At 34.3% G+C, this 16,718-nt stretch overlaps 1 protein-coding gene across 3 annotated transcripts in view; it reads left to right on the forward strand.

Annotated features, from left to right (window-relative positions):
- The window catches only part of spen (spen family transcriptional repressor split ends), a 187,878-nt gene that overhangs the window by 148,656 nt on the left and 22,504 nt on the right, over nucleotides 1–16,718 (forward strand). For 2 of the 3 annotated variants that reach the window (XM_074137403.1, XM_074137405.1), the window contains exons 3-9: nucleotides 2,926–3,213; nucleotides 9,447–9,509; nucleotides 13,463–13,672; nucleotides 14,023–14,172; nucleotides 14,276–14,421; nucleotides 15,969–16,191; nucleotides 16,301–16,608. In XM_074137403.1, coding sequence (XP_073993504.1) covers nucleotides 2,926–3,213; nucleotides 9,447–9,509; nucleotides 13,463–13,672; nucleotides 14,023–14,172; nucleotides 14,276–14,421; nucleotides 15,969–16,191; nucleotides 16,301–16,608 — 1,388 coding nt within the window. The remainder of the gene's footprint in view (nucleotides 1–2,925; nucleotides 3,214–9,446; nucleotides 9,510–13,462; nucleotides 13,673–14,022; nucleotides 14,173–14,275; nucleotides 14,422–15,968; nucleotides 16,192–16,300; nucleotides 16,609–16,718) is intronic. The other variant, XM_074137404.1, reaches the window with a different exon arrangement.

Raw genomic sequence — 16,718 nt, forward strand, 5'->3', positions numbered from 1 at the left:
CTGTCAGTAATTATGATGTTTCTGAAGCAACATTACGAGTACTTCTGTTTTTTTCATATCATATCAAACGCATGCAAAAGAATGACTTTAAACCTGATCAGTAGTTCAACTGAGTTTTCACGTCATAATTTTCGGTTATTGTAACTATTATCATTGCCAGGGTGACCTCAAGTAACCTTAGATAGTTACCTTTGAGTATGTAGGAAAAGATTAGCTGAGTGGTTCGTGCATTGCATTCTCAAGCAGAGATACGCAGGTTCGAGGCCTTAACTTAGATTTTCGCTTCTTAGGAGTTGCTTAAAGCTCACTGCTTGATTATAGGAAAACACTGACTGGTAGCTGGAAGTGCTTTAAAAAAATGATGCTATATTTAAGGCGCGTCAACATCTGAGTTACCGGCGCCCTGAGCTTCGGAGTGGAGCGTACTGCAGGCCTCCAGATAGTGAGGTGTAGGAGCTCCTACGAAAAAGGAAATTTAAGGGATAGCAGCTGGATTCGAACCCGTGATCTCCGCTATCCAGTATTCGCTAACCACTCAGCTAATCCACACTCTTTGACGCTTCTTATTAGTATACAATTATTGGTATACAATATACAACGTACCCGATATTTTTGGAATCTATAGTTTGTGGTACTCATAGTAGCCACTATTAATCTGGCACACAACCTCTTTGGGAACTACTTGTCTAAATTTATGCAATTGCCACCAGATAATCAAGCAATAATTTCAGTGTTAGGTAATTTGTACACGTATTTCACGAAAGAAAGTATGTAGAAATGGGTTTTTGTTTTACAAAAAAAAAATAAACCAATGTTCATAGGAAGTTTTGCCAAAATTAGTGAACCTAAAATGTGAAATTACTGTTTAAATTTTTTAGTTTTTCTCTGAAGTGTCTCTACTGATTTTCTTTCGACATTTTTTCTGTCTAAATGCTTTCTACCTTTATTTGAAGCATACTCTCAGGAAAATTGAGGTCTTTGAAGGAGGTAAATACTCCGGCTCACACAATAAGGAAGCTGAGAAAGCCAATATATTTGCCCAAACGTTGTCGTAAAGACTGAGTTGCTGCTTTTTTATAAGATTATTAATCCTAAATATTAATTGTTTACGGTCAGTCAATAAAAGATAATACAAATCTAGATAATAACCTATTCCAAAATGTCCTGTTGGATCAACTTAATCTCTATTAATGATTGATGATCTTTAGAAATTAAATTCAGAAAAAAACAAGTAGAGGGGCGCCAGGTAGGTTGTTGGCACTGCTGGTTGGGGGATTAAACTCCTTTTTTTATTATCTAAAATCAGCACTGTGTGATTGCTTCCGGGTATGTCGACCTTAACGGAAGGATGTGAACAAGTCCATACACCTAACACAATACACTACTTCCGTAAGCAAGGTACATTAGTGCTATTACAATAAACTAGATCTCATTATGGGCAGTAAAATTGAGTTTCAGTTCAAGCTTACGAATGAAAATGAAATGTTTTTTAGTTAGTGGCGAATTCATACTATTAAATCGCCTTTAAAAAGTTAAGTATAAAGGTTGATTAAACGACAAAAGGTACTCAAATCAGCAAGTACCCACTTCAGCTTGTAATTTCAGCATTTAGAAATGTGTTTTATTCAAATTAAACATAAATATAGTTAAGAATTTATTAGATATCACGGACTCTATAGCTATAAATATAGAAAATGGTGGGGAACGTTAGGTGAAACATGGCACAAAATTTTCTTTTACTTAATTCATCAGAAAATAACCATTATTCCCAATTTTCTGTTTACCCTTACATTATTAGTTTAGAAAACGAAGACATTAAACAAGAAAAATCGTTTAATTTTTATGTTTTCATTGAGAAAATTTTTTATTGCATAATTCGATACTTTGTTAAATACCTACGGAGGGAAAATTAGTAAAAAAAATTAAACTTTAATTTTTCATAGAAATAATTAAGTATAAAGAATTGGCGAATCACAGTAAAGAATGGATTAGTGAAAAGTAGGTTGGTTGAAGAAGCCAATCAGAAACTAGTACCGTTTATTAAACCACGCCTCTCCACACGTAAGACTCTCCACGCCCCCTTTGACCCATAGTTTAATGGAAGATCTGTATTTTTCATTTTTCTTCTTTGTATTACTTTTGACAAATGAAAGTATTAGCCAATTCTATTTAAGTTAAGAATTTTTCGCTTCAGAAGAATATGAGAGCACAGAGTTAATAACAAATAAATGGCTTGTAATAATAATTCATTTCTAAATAATTATTTAATATATTTCCTTTAATTGAGTACTTGTTTTAAAAGTCTTATAATCAAATAATTAGTAAAGTACCTACTTTACCAATAATTGCCATTCCTAAAAACATGCATATCTTTATCTATTTTATATTGCATATAAATAACCCTACGGGCATATCACCTAGATTAAGAATGTAATTGAAGAAAACTATCCGTTTCATCAAGCTGAATGTTCGATTGATGAAACCGATCATCCAAGAAAAATAAAATATGTATACTGAACAAATAATTAGAAATTGGGTTATATTCAAAGAAAATTAAGATATTAACCCTTCGATCTCTTGCTATTTAGATTCTCCTCGAATATCCATGATAATGGTTTAGATAATAAGTTTTAATTTCACTTTAATTGATAACATTGGAGTGGTAGTATATGTTACAAATACAAATTTTAATATTAAGGCGAATGGTCCACCTGACGGGTTATCCTTGGAAGCTTGGCAAATAAAGAATACGCCTGGTGGTATCCTGGTACCGGATTAGGAAGCTCACAGCTAAGTTCAGTAAGAAAACATGAATCCTGAAACATCAATAAAGAAAAACAAATATTTGGACTCCATTATACAGCTTACTTATGATAAATTATATAAATGATAATTAACACGCTTACAATTTGATTTTGTTTTTAGAAGCAGCGAAGAGGTTGGAGGCCCTGGTTTTGACAGATCTAGTCATTTCTATGACAGGAGCGACAGTACGGGCAGCGTTACAGGCGGTGCAGGAGGCGGAACGGTTGGCGGCGGAGCCAGCAATACACCTGGCGGTGGCTACCTGAGGCGGACACCTGGAGCAGCTAGTGGGGCCCCTTCTGCCGGGGGATACCATTCTAGCGCTGACGCTATCCCGCCTCCGTCTAGTAGGAGCAGGACAAGAGATAGGTTGTACAGAAACGGTCCTTATCCACCCCTTATTGATAGGTAATGCAATTCTGTTTTAACCTTTCAGGACCTCATAGGGTTTAACCCAAAGTATGTGTCCACTTTCTCTTCTCTAATCCTTCTCTAAGTCCTGAACCTTAACTTTTGTACTCCGCACCTTAACCCTCAACTTTACTAAACCTTTCTTATGGTTACCTTTACTATCAATTTTTGCTTGGAATCAGCTACATAAAAAGAAGTGAGCAACTGAAAACATGGCCCAAATTAAATCTAGAATTCCAACTGACAACAAAACTAAAGACAAAAATTCTGGTGTAGATTCTCTTGCAACTAACCAATTTCTATTAAAAGTATATTTCACTCCTTCATTTTAAAAATCCCATTTTCAAAAACAAAATCACCAACAAATCATCGTTCCAATAAAATACTTTTCTTAGGAGTAGCCACTTCTCTTAAATTTGAAACTTCAGTTATATATTGGATCCTTTTAGATATATGTCCGTACATTACCTTGAATTGGCACATTAGAGAAAAACCTGAATTTCCTTCTGTCACGTGATGCTTTTATTCGACGTTTCCCATAAAAATGTTTAAAGAGGTCTGTAAATTACGTAATGACTGATTTTTTTAAATTTTACCACTCCTCATAGCAGTGCTCGAACTCCGATACTGGAATAGCCTTCAGCTGGTCGGTTACAGCCGTTCGAATGTTTTCGACTGTCCCAAAATGAGTTCCCTTGAGGTGATTTTTCAACTTCTGGAAGAGAAAAAAGTCACAAGGACTTAGTCAGGCGAATAAGGAGGCTTAGGAGCCACAAGATTGTTTTTACTGGCCAAAAACTAGTTTATTGAAATTGCTGTGTGACAAGGAGCATTATCGTGGAGCAACACCCAATTGTTCTTGATGTTTGGTCTCACACGAATGACCCTTTTTCGAAGTTTTTCAAGAACCTCTCGGTAAAAGTGTTGATTGACCGTTTGACCTTGAGGTAGAAACTCTTTGTGGACAAGATCAAACATCAAGAACAAGTGGGTCCTGCATCACGATAATGGTCCTTGTCACACAGCAATTTCAATAAACGAGTTTTTGGCCAGTAAAAACATCCCTGTGGCTCCTCAGCCTCCTTATTCGCCTGATTTGAGTCCTTGTGACTTTTTTTCTCTTCCCGAAGTTGTAAAATCACCTCAAGGGAACTCATTTTGAGACAGTCGAAAACATTCAAACGGCTGTAACCGACCATCTGAAGGCTATTCCAGTATCGGAGTTCGAGCACTGCTATGAGGAGTGGAAGAAACGTCTCCAGCACTGAGTGGCTTCAGAAGGAAGTTATTTTGAAGGTGACAATATAGAATTGTAATTCTTTTTGAATGCAAAAATTTAAAAAATTCAGTCTCATTACTTAATCTACAGACCTCGTAAAAGTTCTAGGACTACTTAGATGTAATTTAAAAAAAATCTATTTACGGAAAAATATTTTAAAAAGAATAAATATTCGGCTCTGTAAAATAGAAATTCCGATGTTACTCATTGTGGTTAAGTCCTGCAGTGCTCGCTAATATCTTTGATTTTTATCCTTAGTAAAACGCATGTAAGACAGCAAGTTTAGTGCGAGATGGAAACGGTAAGTCTACACCAAAACTGATTAATCAATCCCTAGAGCCATGGATACAATAAACTTGCGTACTAGTGATGGGCTATTTGAGCGGACTCGTTCCATTGGAACGAGTCCGATGGTGGAACGAGTTGATTCAAATCCCTATTTTTAAAAAAAGTGATTCCGCCCCGCCCCAAAAAATTTAGGCAAATAAAAATGAAAATGAGGCAGCAGAAGGTTTGGAACGATTAAACATAAGAACAAATGTCACGCAATTTATTATATTATTATATCATTAAATGTTAGCTTTCCCAGTTAATAACAAAACTATATTTCTTTAACACACATTGAGTACTATCCCTAATTTCCAATTGCTCTGATAAATATAAAATTAACAACGTAATACAAATATTAACACAAAAATAGGCTAGTCAAATATAAATTAAAGCAATGCAGTTTTGTCATTATCTAGCTTGACCACTAGAAGACTGGAGTTAACTTACTTCAAGAGTATTCAAGGTAGAGAAACGGAAATGGGTAGGAAATTATTCCATAAAAATTCTAACCCTTCAAAATTATAATTACTCATAAATAAAGAAATATTTATTTACTAGGACTTGTATATCAAGCTTTAAAAATATTATCTTATTATTTTACGAAAAGAAAAAGCTGTGTGCTTAATCTTTAACATAGCGCTGGACACTCTTATTCTTATCTTCATTGGGTAAGTTTAACCGTGTACATGACCGTGAGACAGTCAAAGTAACACTGAGCCAAAATTTAGTATTACCTAATTGGTTTACTTACTGCAGTATCCCTCCCACTCTATCACCAATTTCACAAACATTCATCGATTGGAAATAATTTTTAGTTAAATATTCGTTTTATTTGAATACAAAAAACATTATAACGCTTTCTTAAGATGATTTTAATTTTTAAAATTTGTTTTTGTCCATTACTCTTATATAATACGAAGAATTTCAAATAAAATATAATATACAAACACAATGATCTAGTATGCAGGTGGAGTCAGTCCTCGTTACCATAGCAATGGAACCGTTAAACAACTCCGGTTCCAGCTCCAGCAATTTCTATTGGCTAGATTCAGTGAACGAAAAAATGGAACGAGTCCGGTTTCAAAAGGATTTAAATCACTCCGGATTCGACTCCACCAACTCCAGTGGATTTAACCAATGAAAATGCTAGAGCTGGGCCGGAGTCGTTTAACGGTTCCGTTGTCATGGTAACTACGACTGACTCCACCTGCACACTAGATCATTCTGTGTTTGTATATTATATTTTATTTGAAATTCTTCGTATTTTATAAGAGTAATGGACAAAAACAAATTTTAAAAATTAAAATCATCTTAAGAAAGCGTTATAATGTTTTTTGTATTCAAATAAAACGAATATTTAACTAAAAATTATTTCCAATCGATGAATGTTTGTGAAATTGGTGATAGAGTGGGAGGGATACTGCAGTAAGTAAACCAATTAGGTAATACTAAATTTTGGCTCAGTGTTACTTTGACTGTCTCACGGTCATGTACACGGTTAAACTTACCCAATGAAGATAAGAATAAGAGTGTCCAGCGCTATGTTAAAGATTAAGCACACAGCTTTTTCTTTTCGTAAGATAATAAGATAATATTTTTAAAGCTTGATATACAAGTCCTAGTAAATAAATATTTCTTTATTTATGAGTAATTATCATTTTGCTTGAAGGGTTAGAATTTTTTTTATGGGAATAATTTCCTACCCATTTCCGTTTCTCTACCTTGGATCCTCTTGAAGCACGTTAACTCCAGTCTTCCAGTGGTCAAGCTAGATAATGACTAAACATCATTGCTTTAATTTTTATAATTGACTAGTCTATTTTTATGTTAATTTTTGTGTTACGTTGTTAATTTTATATTTATCAGTGCAATTGGAAATTAGGGATAGTACTCAATGTGTGTTAAAGAAATATAGTTTTGTTATTAACTGGGAAAGCTAACATTTAATGATATTTTTTAATGAATTGCGTGACATTTTTACTAATGCATAGGGTAAGTACAGAGACCGGAATCGGTGAACGAGTTGTTGGAATCGATTCCAACCCTGGAACTGATTCAAATCCAACGAGTCCAAAGACGGACTCGTTCTGCCCATCACTATTGCGTACTATGACGTAGAAAAATCAAAGATAAAATTAGAAATTGTCTGCGATCTATCGATTTATTCAAATCATAGACCAATTTATATATAAATTCCCAATGTGATTATCACTAGTCCATTCCTCTTAAATACGGTGCACTAACCTATTTAAACAATCACGTAGGAATTTTCTTATTATTAGAAGTAATATTGAAAGTAACGAACCACTAATGAAGAAATTACATTTCACTTAAATGGCATCCTGTAACAATTAATTACATTATTATATGAGCCGTTCACTGCAAAAATCGATTAACTTATAGAAATATCTTGAAAGTCTCCAAGTACTTGGTTGAATGATAGCTTTTTATATTTATTAATAATTTCGTAAATAATAAAGATTTAACGCGATTAAACGACAAACAAAATTTTTTGGCTATTGAATCATAAATTACTGCGTGTATAATTTTAAATATTATTCTCTGAATTTCAGTACCGAAATTTTGTAATAACTCTTAGTAAATTTTGGATAAAAGTAAAACTTACAGTGTTAACTTTACAATTCAGTTTTTATATCTTTTGGAATGTTAAATTTTAAAGGCAATTGCCCCCGAACAATTCACATTTCACAGGTGGTAATATTGCAGGTACATTTACTTCCTTTCAAAGTTGGTGAGCTTTAAATAGTATAAAGCTTAACAGTGTTGCCATCTATGTTACCTCCCTTGTCTTGATCTTGACAAAATCCCACCCTTAAATGTACCTGCTACTCACCCTTAAAATCTTTCCACCCTCTAATGAAGAAGAAGAAGATCCGTAGAAGCAAAGAACCTTGTATCGTCCCCACTTTTCTAATATTCTAAAGACCTGGACCCTACTCTCTGCCATAACTTGCAAACACTTCTTTTTCTTTGATTGCTTTTTGGGGGGGGGGAGGGTTTGTTTGTTTTTCGACATTACTTAGTCGCAAGTTACTATCCATAGAAACAGGACGGACAGTTCTAGTTCCTTATTATATGGACATGTATGGTTATCAAGGCATCCATTAATTTGTTTTCTATTTGTGAGTTTACGTAGTGCGACAAAAATTAATATGTCTTCTTGTGGCGAAGTATATTTATTCCCAGAATCTCAGTGTCATTCAGCATTAAATCTGTATTTACCTTTTCAGTAAGTTGTTCAAATTTTATTGCTTATTTTCATTAATACCTTTTTTTTTAAATTAACATTATGTCTAATGACAAAATTTTGTCAGAAAGTATTGCATACCTATTCCAGTATTGGAGTATCCATCGGGAGTCCCTAAAAGAAAAACAAAAATATATCTTCTCATATGTTTGTCCTATTATCTATGTGCTACAATGTGGCTACGTCAAAAATAATCTATTAGTCAAAGTCAACGAACAAATGCATGAGACTATATTTTTTGTATTTTATTATTGTGGAGTTCTTAAACGTGCGGTGAAGTTGAGTTTTTTTTTTTCTCTTTCTCTAAAGTACCGTTTCAGTGTATTGTACGATTCTATCACCCGAAAAGAAAATGTATGGGGAAAAAACGTTTACCTTATAAAACTCTGTTGGGGAAAAAAGATCTGTTCACTAAAATTAAAATTGTGCAAGAAAAGCTTTTGAAAGTTTTCTGTATGTTTCATTTGAACATTGTCAGAGCTTAACATTAGGCCTATCACTTTAGATTGAATAGTTTTCTCAGGCTGGATTTTTTAGAGTTCTTAAGAAAAAACAACATTCTCAGTTTACTTGTTAACAAAAAAAAAAATGTAGGAATGTTTAGCTAACCAGTCGAGGACTGATGGCGTGTATTTAAGGTCTATTGAGAATCTATCTTCCGAAAATATTTCTGTACTTTTGAACCGATTTTACATTTTTTTGCAGTGCCGTCAGTTCTAAGGAGTATTAAAGGTCAAATTCCCCTTTCAAATGCCACTTCACTGAAGTATATGGTGGCATAACCACTTATGTAATAATTAAATGAAATAATTTCGTTGTTGAAAATTTGAGATAAAGAAAATCTCATTGATTCTGTTAGTTATTAATTTTTGAATTTTGGACCCGAATTTCAATAATCATTCAAATGAAATATTTTGTAGTTGAGCAAATGTGTTTTATATAAAGAAATTTTAAAGGATCGCACTCAAATCAAACTTAGAACACAATAAATACAGAATCAGTGTTTATTATTCAGTGTTCATCAAATTTGTGTAGTTATGTTTACTAGAATTTTGTCAATAAAACTTTATTTTATACCACCGTTCAACCAATTAGTGCACTACAGAACGTTATTGTGTATTGATGATTTGATTATGACTTACTATAATATATTGTTGTTCACACAATAAATGCCCTGAAGAAGGGGGAATAAATTTTCTGAAAATTTGGCATGAAATTAGTGTTTGATTTATTGACTGAATCTTTTGTAAGATTTATTTTCATAATATTAATCGGTACATTAAGAAATAGTTAATTGATTGGTCGCGAATAAATAACACTTGGATTACTTACTTCATTTATTTATGATTGCAGAGAAAGCAAACAAAGGCTAGGTGAACCCAGAAAACCTGAGGGTGAAGATTTACGTCATAGCAGGTGAGTTTTATGATGATTAATACGTTAAATATAATATATAATAGTAGTTTCTTATTTCATTGTTTTCAAGGCCATTGGGAAGTAGAACTTTTTTTGGCCGCAGTAGTTTTATTTTTAAGTAGGACTAGTGGAATTTCTGTTTTCCTTGTTCTTTAAAGTATTAATGATTTAGTGGTTAAATTGTTTGCGATTAAAACTGTTAACTTAAGAAGTGAAAAAGAAATAATAGTAAATGTGTAAATGTTAGGTGGCGCCAAAAGTTTTAGAACCTCAGCAAGAAAGTATAAGGTCTTTTGGAATGGAGAGTTGGGACGATGTGTCGGTGGTGTTGGTTTGCGCTCGATGTGGCAACATGGTACAATAAGAGTACTGAGAGAGCCCCCCCACCATTATACCGGCGTTGGTCTTCTCCCTCTCTTTGGGCACGCTCTGTATGTGTGTTATTGATTTCCATCTCTTTCTCACTCTTCTAGCCGTGCCACCACTCTCAATAGTTTGACCGTACGAGCCCCCCCCCCCTAGAAGAGTGCCGTGCACAGAAAACATTTCAACTGGGAACTCATTCGTACCCGCACGTCCTCTAGTAGCCCTCTCTCTAATGAACAGTGAGCTCTCTTCCTATTTCACTGAACACACCCTCCATAGTGTTGTGCAGAGTTGTGTATATATATATCTATATATATTGGCCATGCCCTTTCTGGGCTAAAATGCCCTTGGACTATGTCCACACATAAATGACTGCATACATACATCTAGAACTGCGTTTTATTCATGGTCCCCCTTAATATGACAAACAAGTAACATCCCTTCCCTATTGGCCCTTCTGAAAAAAAGATACTTTATAAATATAAAGATCATTTCCGCACGCTGAATGAATATATTTCTCCATTGAAAATTCGAGGTTCATGAAATATTTTTTTCCCCTTCGTTGATGAGTCTTTCTGTGGGAAAATTGATTTTTATTAATTTATATTTGTTTGTGTATTTTGTATGTAAGAGAGAAATAAAGACTACTTTCAAAAATTAAATATCGTTCAGGTGTCATTTCATTATTTATCACTCAGGTTTTTCTTTTTGTTTTTTTTAAATACAAATTCGTCTGTATGTACTCAGTGATTATTGCAATGGACTTCCAATAGACTATACTCTTAGCCTCTTGATGCTCACTATCCTGTGATTTACAGCGTTGTTTGTTTCGGAAGAATCCCTTACTCCATTTCTACTTTATCCTTTCCTTGCAACCTATAGTTCTCTTCTTCCCTCCATAGATGGCACCAGTTGTTCTCGCTGGATCAGTTAACATCAGATGCTATTAGCTAGCTCTCTCCTGTATTAATCTCAGCAGCTTTAATAATTTAAATTGTTTAAAGTAGTGTTACTAACACAGTTTCCAGATACCGTAACTTAGTTGCCTTGATTTGCCTTGTTTACCTCTTAGATACAGATTCAGATCATTCTGGCGTAGGTTATAGTTAGGTTATGTCTGCTTAGAGTTTAAAAGTTTTGTGTTTTTAATTAGTGATGCAAAATCGCCATAATTTCTACTCCCTATTATATCGCACAAATCTTTTTACCAGCTGGTAGAAGCACAAACTGGTAGTCAGAGGGATTTTAAGTAAAAAAAAGACAAACACACAAACTTGTAATTATTATGTATGCTCCGAGGATTCAGAGAAAACAACTCCTAGACTTCATGGTTAGCCCAAGTATTTTATTTTTTTAAATTTAAGGTCGGTATCTAGAATTATTGGTGCCCTAAGCTATTTTCAGAGCACTATAGACCAACGGATAGTCGTTTCTAACACTGCCTGTCACTGACATTAAGCTGTGATAGTCTAGTGGAAAGAATCAAAATGTATGGGGAGGCTCCATACTGTGATATCCGCGCACTATTCGGCCCAAAACGTAATCTCCCGAGCTCATTCTTTCCTTTAACCTTAATAAAGTAAACAGTTTATGGTCTTATAAGAAGGGGATTAGCTTATCAGTGATTAGAACACTATTTCTACTCAGAGATCTCTGGTTCAAGTTCTGAAAATGGCTTTCAACTTGTTATCAACATTTTTGTTGGTAGATTGACGCCAATTTATGAACGAATCCTTAAAAGAACATTATCCCCTACTACATTGCCATGTCAGTATAATTTAAGAAATCTTTATTATGCCAACTAAAAGCAATAAAAACTTCGAAAAGAAAAAGATGCATTATAACAAAGGCAATAATTAGCTATTATTGTAAGAAAAAAATAACTTCAGAAGTTTCACATGCATTGATCATTTCTTCTTTTCGGTCTTCAGCTTGGTGCAACGGATTTGTGAAGTCGTGCTCTCTGAATCTCTTTTAATTATGTACACCCTAAATAAATCTCTTCATTTTTCTTTTTCTGGTTATAATCATGATCATTAAGATTAAGATTACAATAGCGGGACGGGACCTGTGCCCCACGGCACCGCAGCCAAAAGAGGCTTATTGTGCCATCCCTTTTGGATCTAGTAGACGAAACCTCCCCTGCTACAGAGATAGAGGATTTTCCCTACTAGTTCTTTTTGCGCTACTATCTCCTTTGGTCTCGAAACAGTCAAAGGTTTCATAGCGCAATCACTCGATTGCAACGCAATCGAACTGCCAGTGAAAGGCTGTTTCCTCCTCATCCTGACACAATCAATGGTTCCGAGCCATGTAAGCTCCCTCCTTGTACAGATGACTATGTCCTGTTTGTAAATGTATTGGGGTGTAACAGTATATGTTGCTCATGTTCATGTTGTTAGGCTGGGGTACCCGCAGGGACGCCAAGTACCCTGAAGAAGTGGCTAATCCGTTTCTCCCTGCGGGTATCATGATCTGACTTTTCTGCGGTCCATCTTCCGGGAACAAAATAATGTTGAAATAACATGCCAGTACTATGAACTCGCGCTGCCTAATTAAAGAATTAACGAAAATTTTATTTGGTAGAATTTTGAGCTTTATTTTTTAAAAAAAGGCAATTAGGCTTTTAAATAGGCTCTACAGTTTGTTTCTCTATTTAAATAAAATTGGTAAATTAAACAAAAAATCAGTTTTAATTAATTACATATGAATTGTTGCATGTGAATTTAAAAGTAGGTGTTTGGTCAATAGCCTTTTTGTTTAAAACTGCAGCAGTTGGTTGGATTTTAACTATTCTTTGTAATTTGCAACCTTAGCAGCTGCTGAATCAACTAAATAATTGTTTTTAACCAATTGTATTATATTATAAATAAAATGATAAGCTAAAACAATATAATTTCGTCCATATTCTAATATTATTACTTATTAATTGAATGTTGTTATAGAAAAAGTACACTTTATGTTCCAAAAGTCCCATTACCCTCTGCAAACATCCGTGCAAAGTGTTCTTTCAACAATGTATATGTTGAGAGAAGCTCATTGTCACAAATTACAACAAGTAACCATCATTTTACACCGTCATTTTCATGGCACAATATTATTCGCCTCCGGAGTGATGTGAAATGCGCCGCAGCATTGCTGGAATGCAATATATTAATATCAGTCCTTTGGACATGTCGGCTTTTATTTCTAAATTTTTTGAAGTCTTCATTTTAATATTTTGAAGATTCGAGGTTAAATTGTCGTATGGCAAACCATCTGTCGAAAGTCCTACTTTTTTACGGCTGTTTTAGGGTAATTTTCCCAGGTTTTAAAAAAATGTTTGCCTTTTACTTTGAAATAATATACAGATTAGCTTTTATTATTCTACGACAGTTCACTATAATATTATTGAGTAAAAGAATTTTAAAGTAGAATTTATGTTTACAATTTTTCCTTTTACCTAGTAAACGACTAAAATTTAATATACTTACAACTTTATTAGTATTTTTTTGCTCCATATTCTTTTATGGTATTAATCAAATATAACCTTATTGTTGATAACCTTTTTTTTATATTCATCCTAAAGTTTTTTTTTAATGGGGTAGATTGTACTGTTACAGAGGGGTGTTGAATAATAGTGGCCGCACTCAGACAAGTAACAGTAGTCACCACCGGGTCAGCTCCTCTTGGGCGTACGAGTGTCCGTCCCCAAGGTACACCACCAATCAGCTACCTTCTTCCACACCAGAACTACCTTACTGTGACGAAAGGAGAGAAAATGCGCCGGTTGTACATAAGAAACATTCTAAGTCTAGGTAAATATATATGTATTACTCAACCTGTTTGTATGTTGTTGGAATTCGTAATTTAGTATTATTAATATTTAATAAGAGTTACCATTGTTATGTGAAATCTGCATCATTTTGAGGTTCTACGGCTTCAGAAATTCGCTTATCTCTAGGATTAATTGTCAAAATAAGATTTGCTCGAAGCAAATAATGCTCAGAAATCCCTACAGTTTTTCATGACATTCCGAGGAAGGACTTTGATCTTCAAAATGACAGAGAATGTAAAGAACTGTGGGTCCATTGGATATTCTTTCTGCAAGCAAAGAAAATAACGATATCATCATATTTATGTATGCATTTTGAAATTCTTATTGCAGTATATCACGTAGATCTGGCAGTGATTCTGGATCTAATTCCGGATCAAGTCGATCGAGATCTAGTTCTGCGTCAAGCCAATCTGGATCAAGTACCTGCTCTACCGCCTCTTCATCACCAGCGCCTTCAGATAAATCTTGTTCTACACATAGGTAACTATTAGACATAATAACCTGTATTTTATTATTATTATGTTTTTTTAAACTGTTATCTTTATTATTGAATAACGCCGGTAAATGTGCGAATTTGTTGCAGCCAACAAAGCGCTGCTTTGCGGACTGGTGGTGCTCCACAATCAACGGTTTCCACTAATCTTACAAACAGTAATAGCCCTGCAGTTCATTCAGAAGATAGGAGACCGTTAGCAATTTGTGTAAGGAATCTGCCTGCCAGATCTTCCGGTAAGTTAAACATGTTGATGATTTTGGGGGAATTTTAGGGTTAAAACATATTGTTATAATGGTGGTATTGAAAGTTTAGAGAACAAAAACAATGGTACCTGTGTGTATACAGTATACACAATACACAAAGTATTGTGAGTTGCAGTCGTCTATAAAGTTGAATCAAATTTTTGTATTTTGCAATTGAAATTTCTTATACCTAGTCAATTTTGTTATGGTTGTATAATTTTTTGTGATCTTTATTCAGCAAAAATCCACTTCTTTTCTTGTTTTGAGTGTGGGATTTTTTCAACCACAGAATTTCTATGGAGAGAACTATTTTAATAGAAATAGAGTAAACTTAGTAAAATTTTTAAATGAACCATTCACAGCACAAATCTATTTACTTCACTTTTTGAGATCAGCCATGAACGTACAGAACAAACTGACTCTATACAAGACACAACTAAGACCCATCTGGACCTATGGGAGCTGAGCTGTAGGGCTCTGCGAAACCTTCCAACATCCAAAGAATCCAATCCTTTCAATCTAAAGTCCTTCGGCAAATCGTCAACGCTCCTTATTATGTATCCAATAGCACCCTCCACACAGACCTCAATATCCCTTTTGTCAATGATCTAATCCATTCTCGCTGCCTTAATTTCCATAATAGCCTAACCATACATTCTAATCCCACAGCAAAAGCCTTATCCACAACAACCCATCCCGACAGTCCTCCACGACGCCTGAAACGAGGTTGGCCCCGCGACCTTTTACCTATTTCCTGAACTTCCTTCCAACCTCTAGAGAGTTCCAGCATTGGCTGGCCCTTCTCAGCATGTCTTCCCGATTGTGGCGCTGGATCCTCCAGGATTCAGCCTACAATCTGTGCATAACTAAATATGATCACATTTACTTGATGTACATGTATACAGGTTGTTAATAAATATATATATATATATATACACACACAAAAAAAAAACTTCACTTTTTGAAATATCTTTGAATGAAATATTCAGTTTAATTACATGTTTTTAAACTTAAAAATTATTATTATTTTAAAATATATATCGATTCCAAAATGTAGATTATCTTTTATATCCAATCATTATTATTGCTAACCTTTACCACCCTGTACAGGAGGAAAGTTGAACGTCTCTGTAAACCTCTGTACAGTTAAACCCATAATTCTCAATTCAAATTTTAGTCACAATTTCGCATTAAATTCTAAATTGAAAGTTTTGTAAACTTAACCAACCACGAGTGCAATTCATTTGGGTGGCTTTGTCTCAGAAATTGAAGCGGCAGAATTGTCACATTTTCTTACTCATAATGCCAATGTTCTTGGTCCTAAAGCTATGCTTTCAACATAAATAAATAAAGAAATCTTTTTACTTTTGTTTGGAACAATATTATAGAATACAATTAGACTGGATCTAGTGCAAGAGAAACTTACGTTAAGATTTACTTGTAAATGATTCAGATCTTATGTTACATTTTATCATGGATATGATTGAAACCAGTCTTTTTCCCAATTTATTCTGATTAACTTCATTTTATTGCTTCAGATACCAGCCTAAAGGATGGATTATACCATGAATACAAGAAACATGGCAAGGTTACGTGGGTAAAAGTAGTCGGCCAAGGTGTTGACAGGTACGCATTGGTGTGCTTTAAAAAACCAGACGATGTGGACAAAGCTCTTCAAGTTTCCCACGATAAATTATTTTTCGGTTGTAAAATAGAAGTCGCTCCTTATCAGGGCTATGATGTCGATGACAATGAATTCAGGTAAAGATTTTTCTTATTGGTATAACCAAAATTTGTACCTTAAAGCTATCATGTTAATTGTTTTAAATTGATTAATATATATATTTTTTTGGTTGGTTTATTTGTTTAGGCCTTTTGAAGCGGAACAAGATGAATTTCACCCCAAGGCTACACGTACCTTGTTTATTGGTAATTTGGAAAAAGATACCACCGCCCAAGAAATCCGTAAACATTTTGAACAGTTTGGTGAAATCATTGATATAGATGTTAAAAAGCAAGGCACATCGTCTACATATGCCTTTTGCCAATTTTCTGACATTAGTTCTGTGGTTAGAGCTATGAGAACATTGGATGGTGAACATGTAGGGCAAAATAGAATTAAATTAGGCTTTGGAAAGTCTATGCATACAAATAGTGTTTGGGTGGATGGTGTAGCAGGTAAGGAGCTTCTTTTGTGTTTGTTTTTGTTTTTTTCTGACTAACAATTACATATTATTAGACATTCATTTGTTGCATAATTTTAATTAATTTATCCCCCCTTAATTCAG

Source organism: Rhodnius prolixus, unplaced genomic scaffold (assembly GCF_049639745.1).
Source record: "Rhodnius prolixus isolate KJV_2025 unplaced genomic scaffold, Rpr scaffold_5, whole genome shotgun sequence".
In the NCBI taxonomy this organism is placed as follows: domain Eukaryota; kingdom Metazoa; phylum Arthropoda; class Insecta; order Hemiptera; family Reduviidae; genus Rhodnius; species Rhodnius prolixus.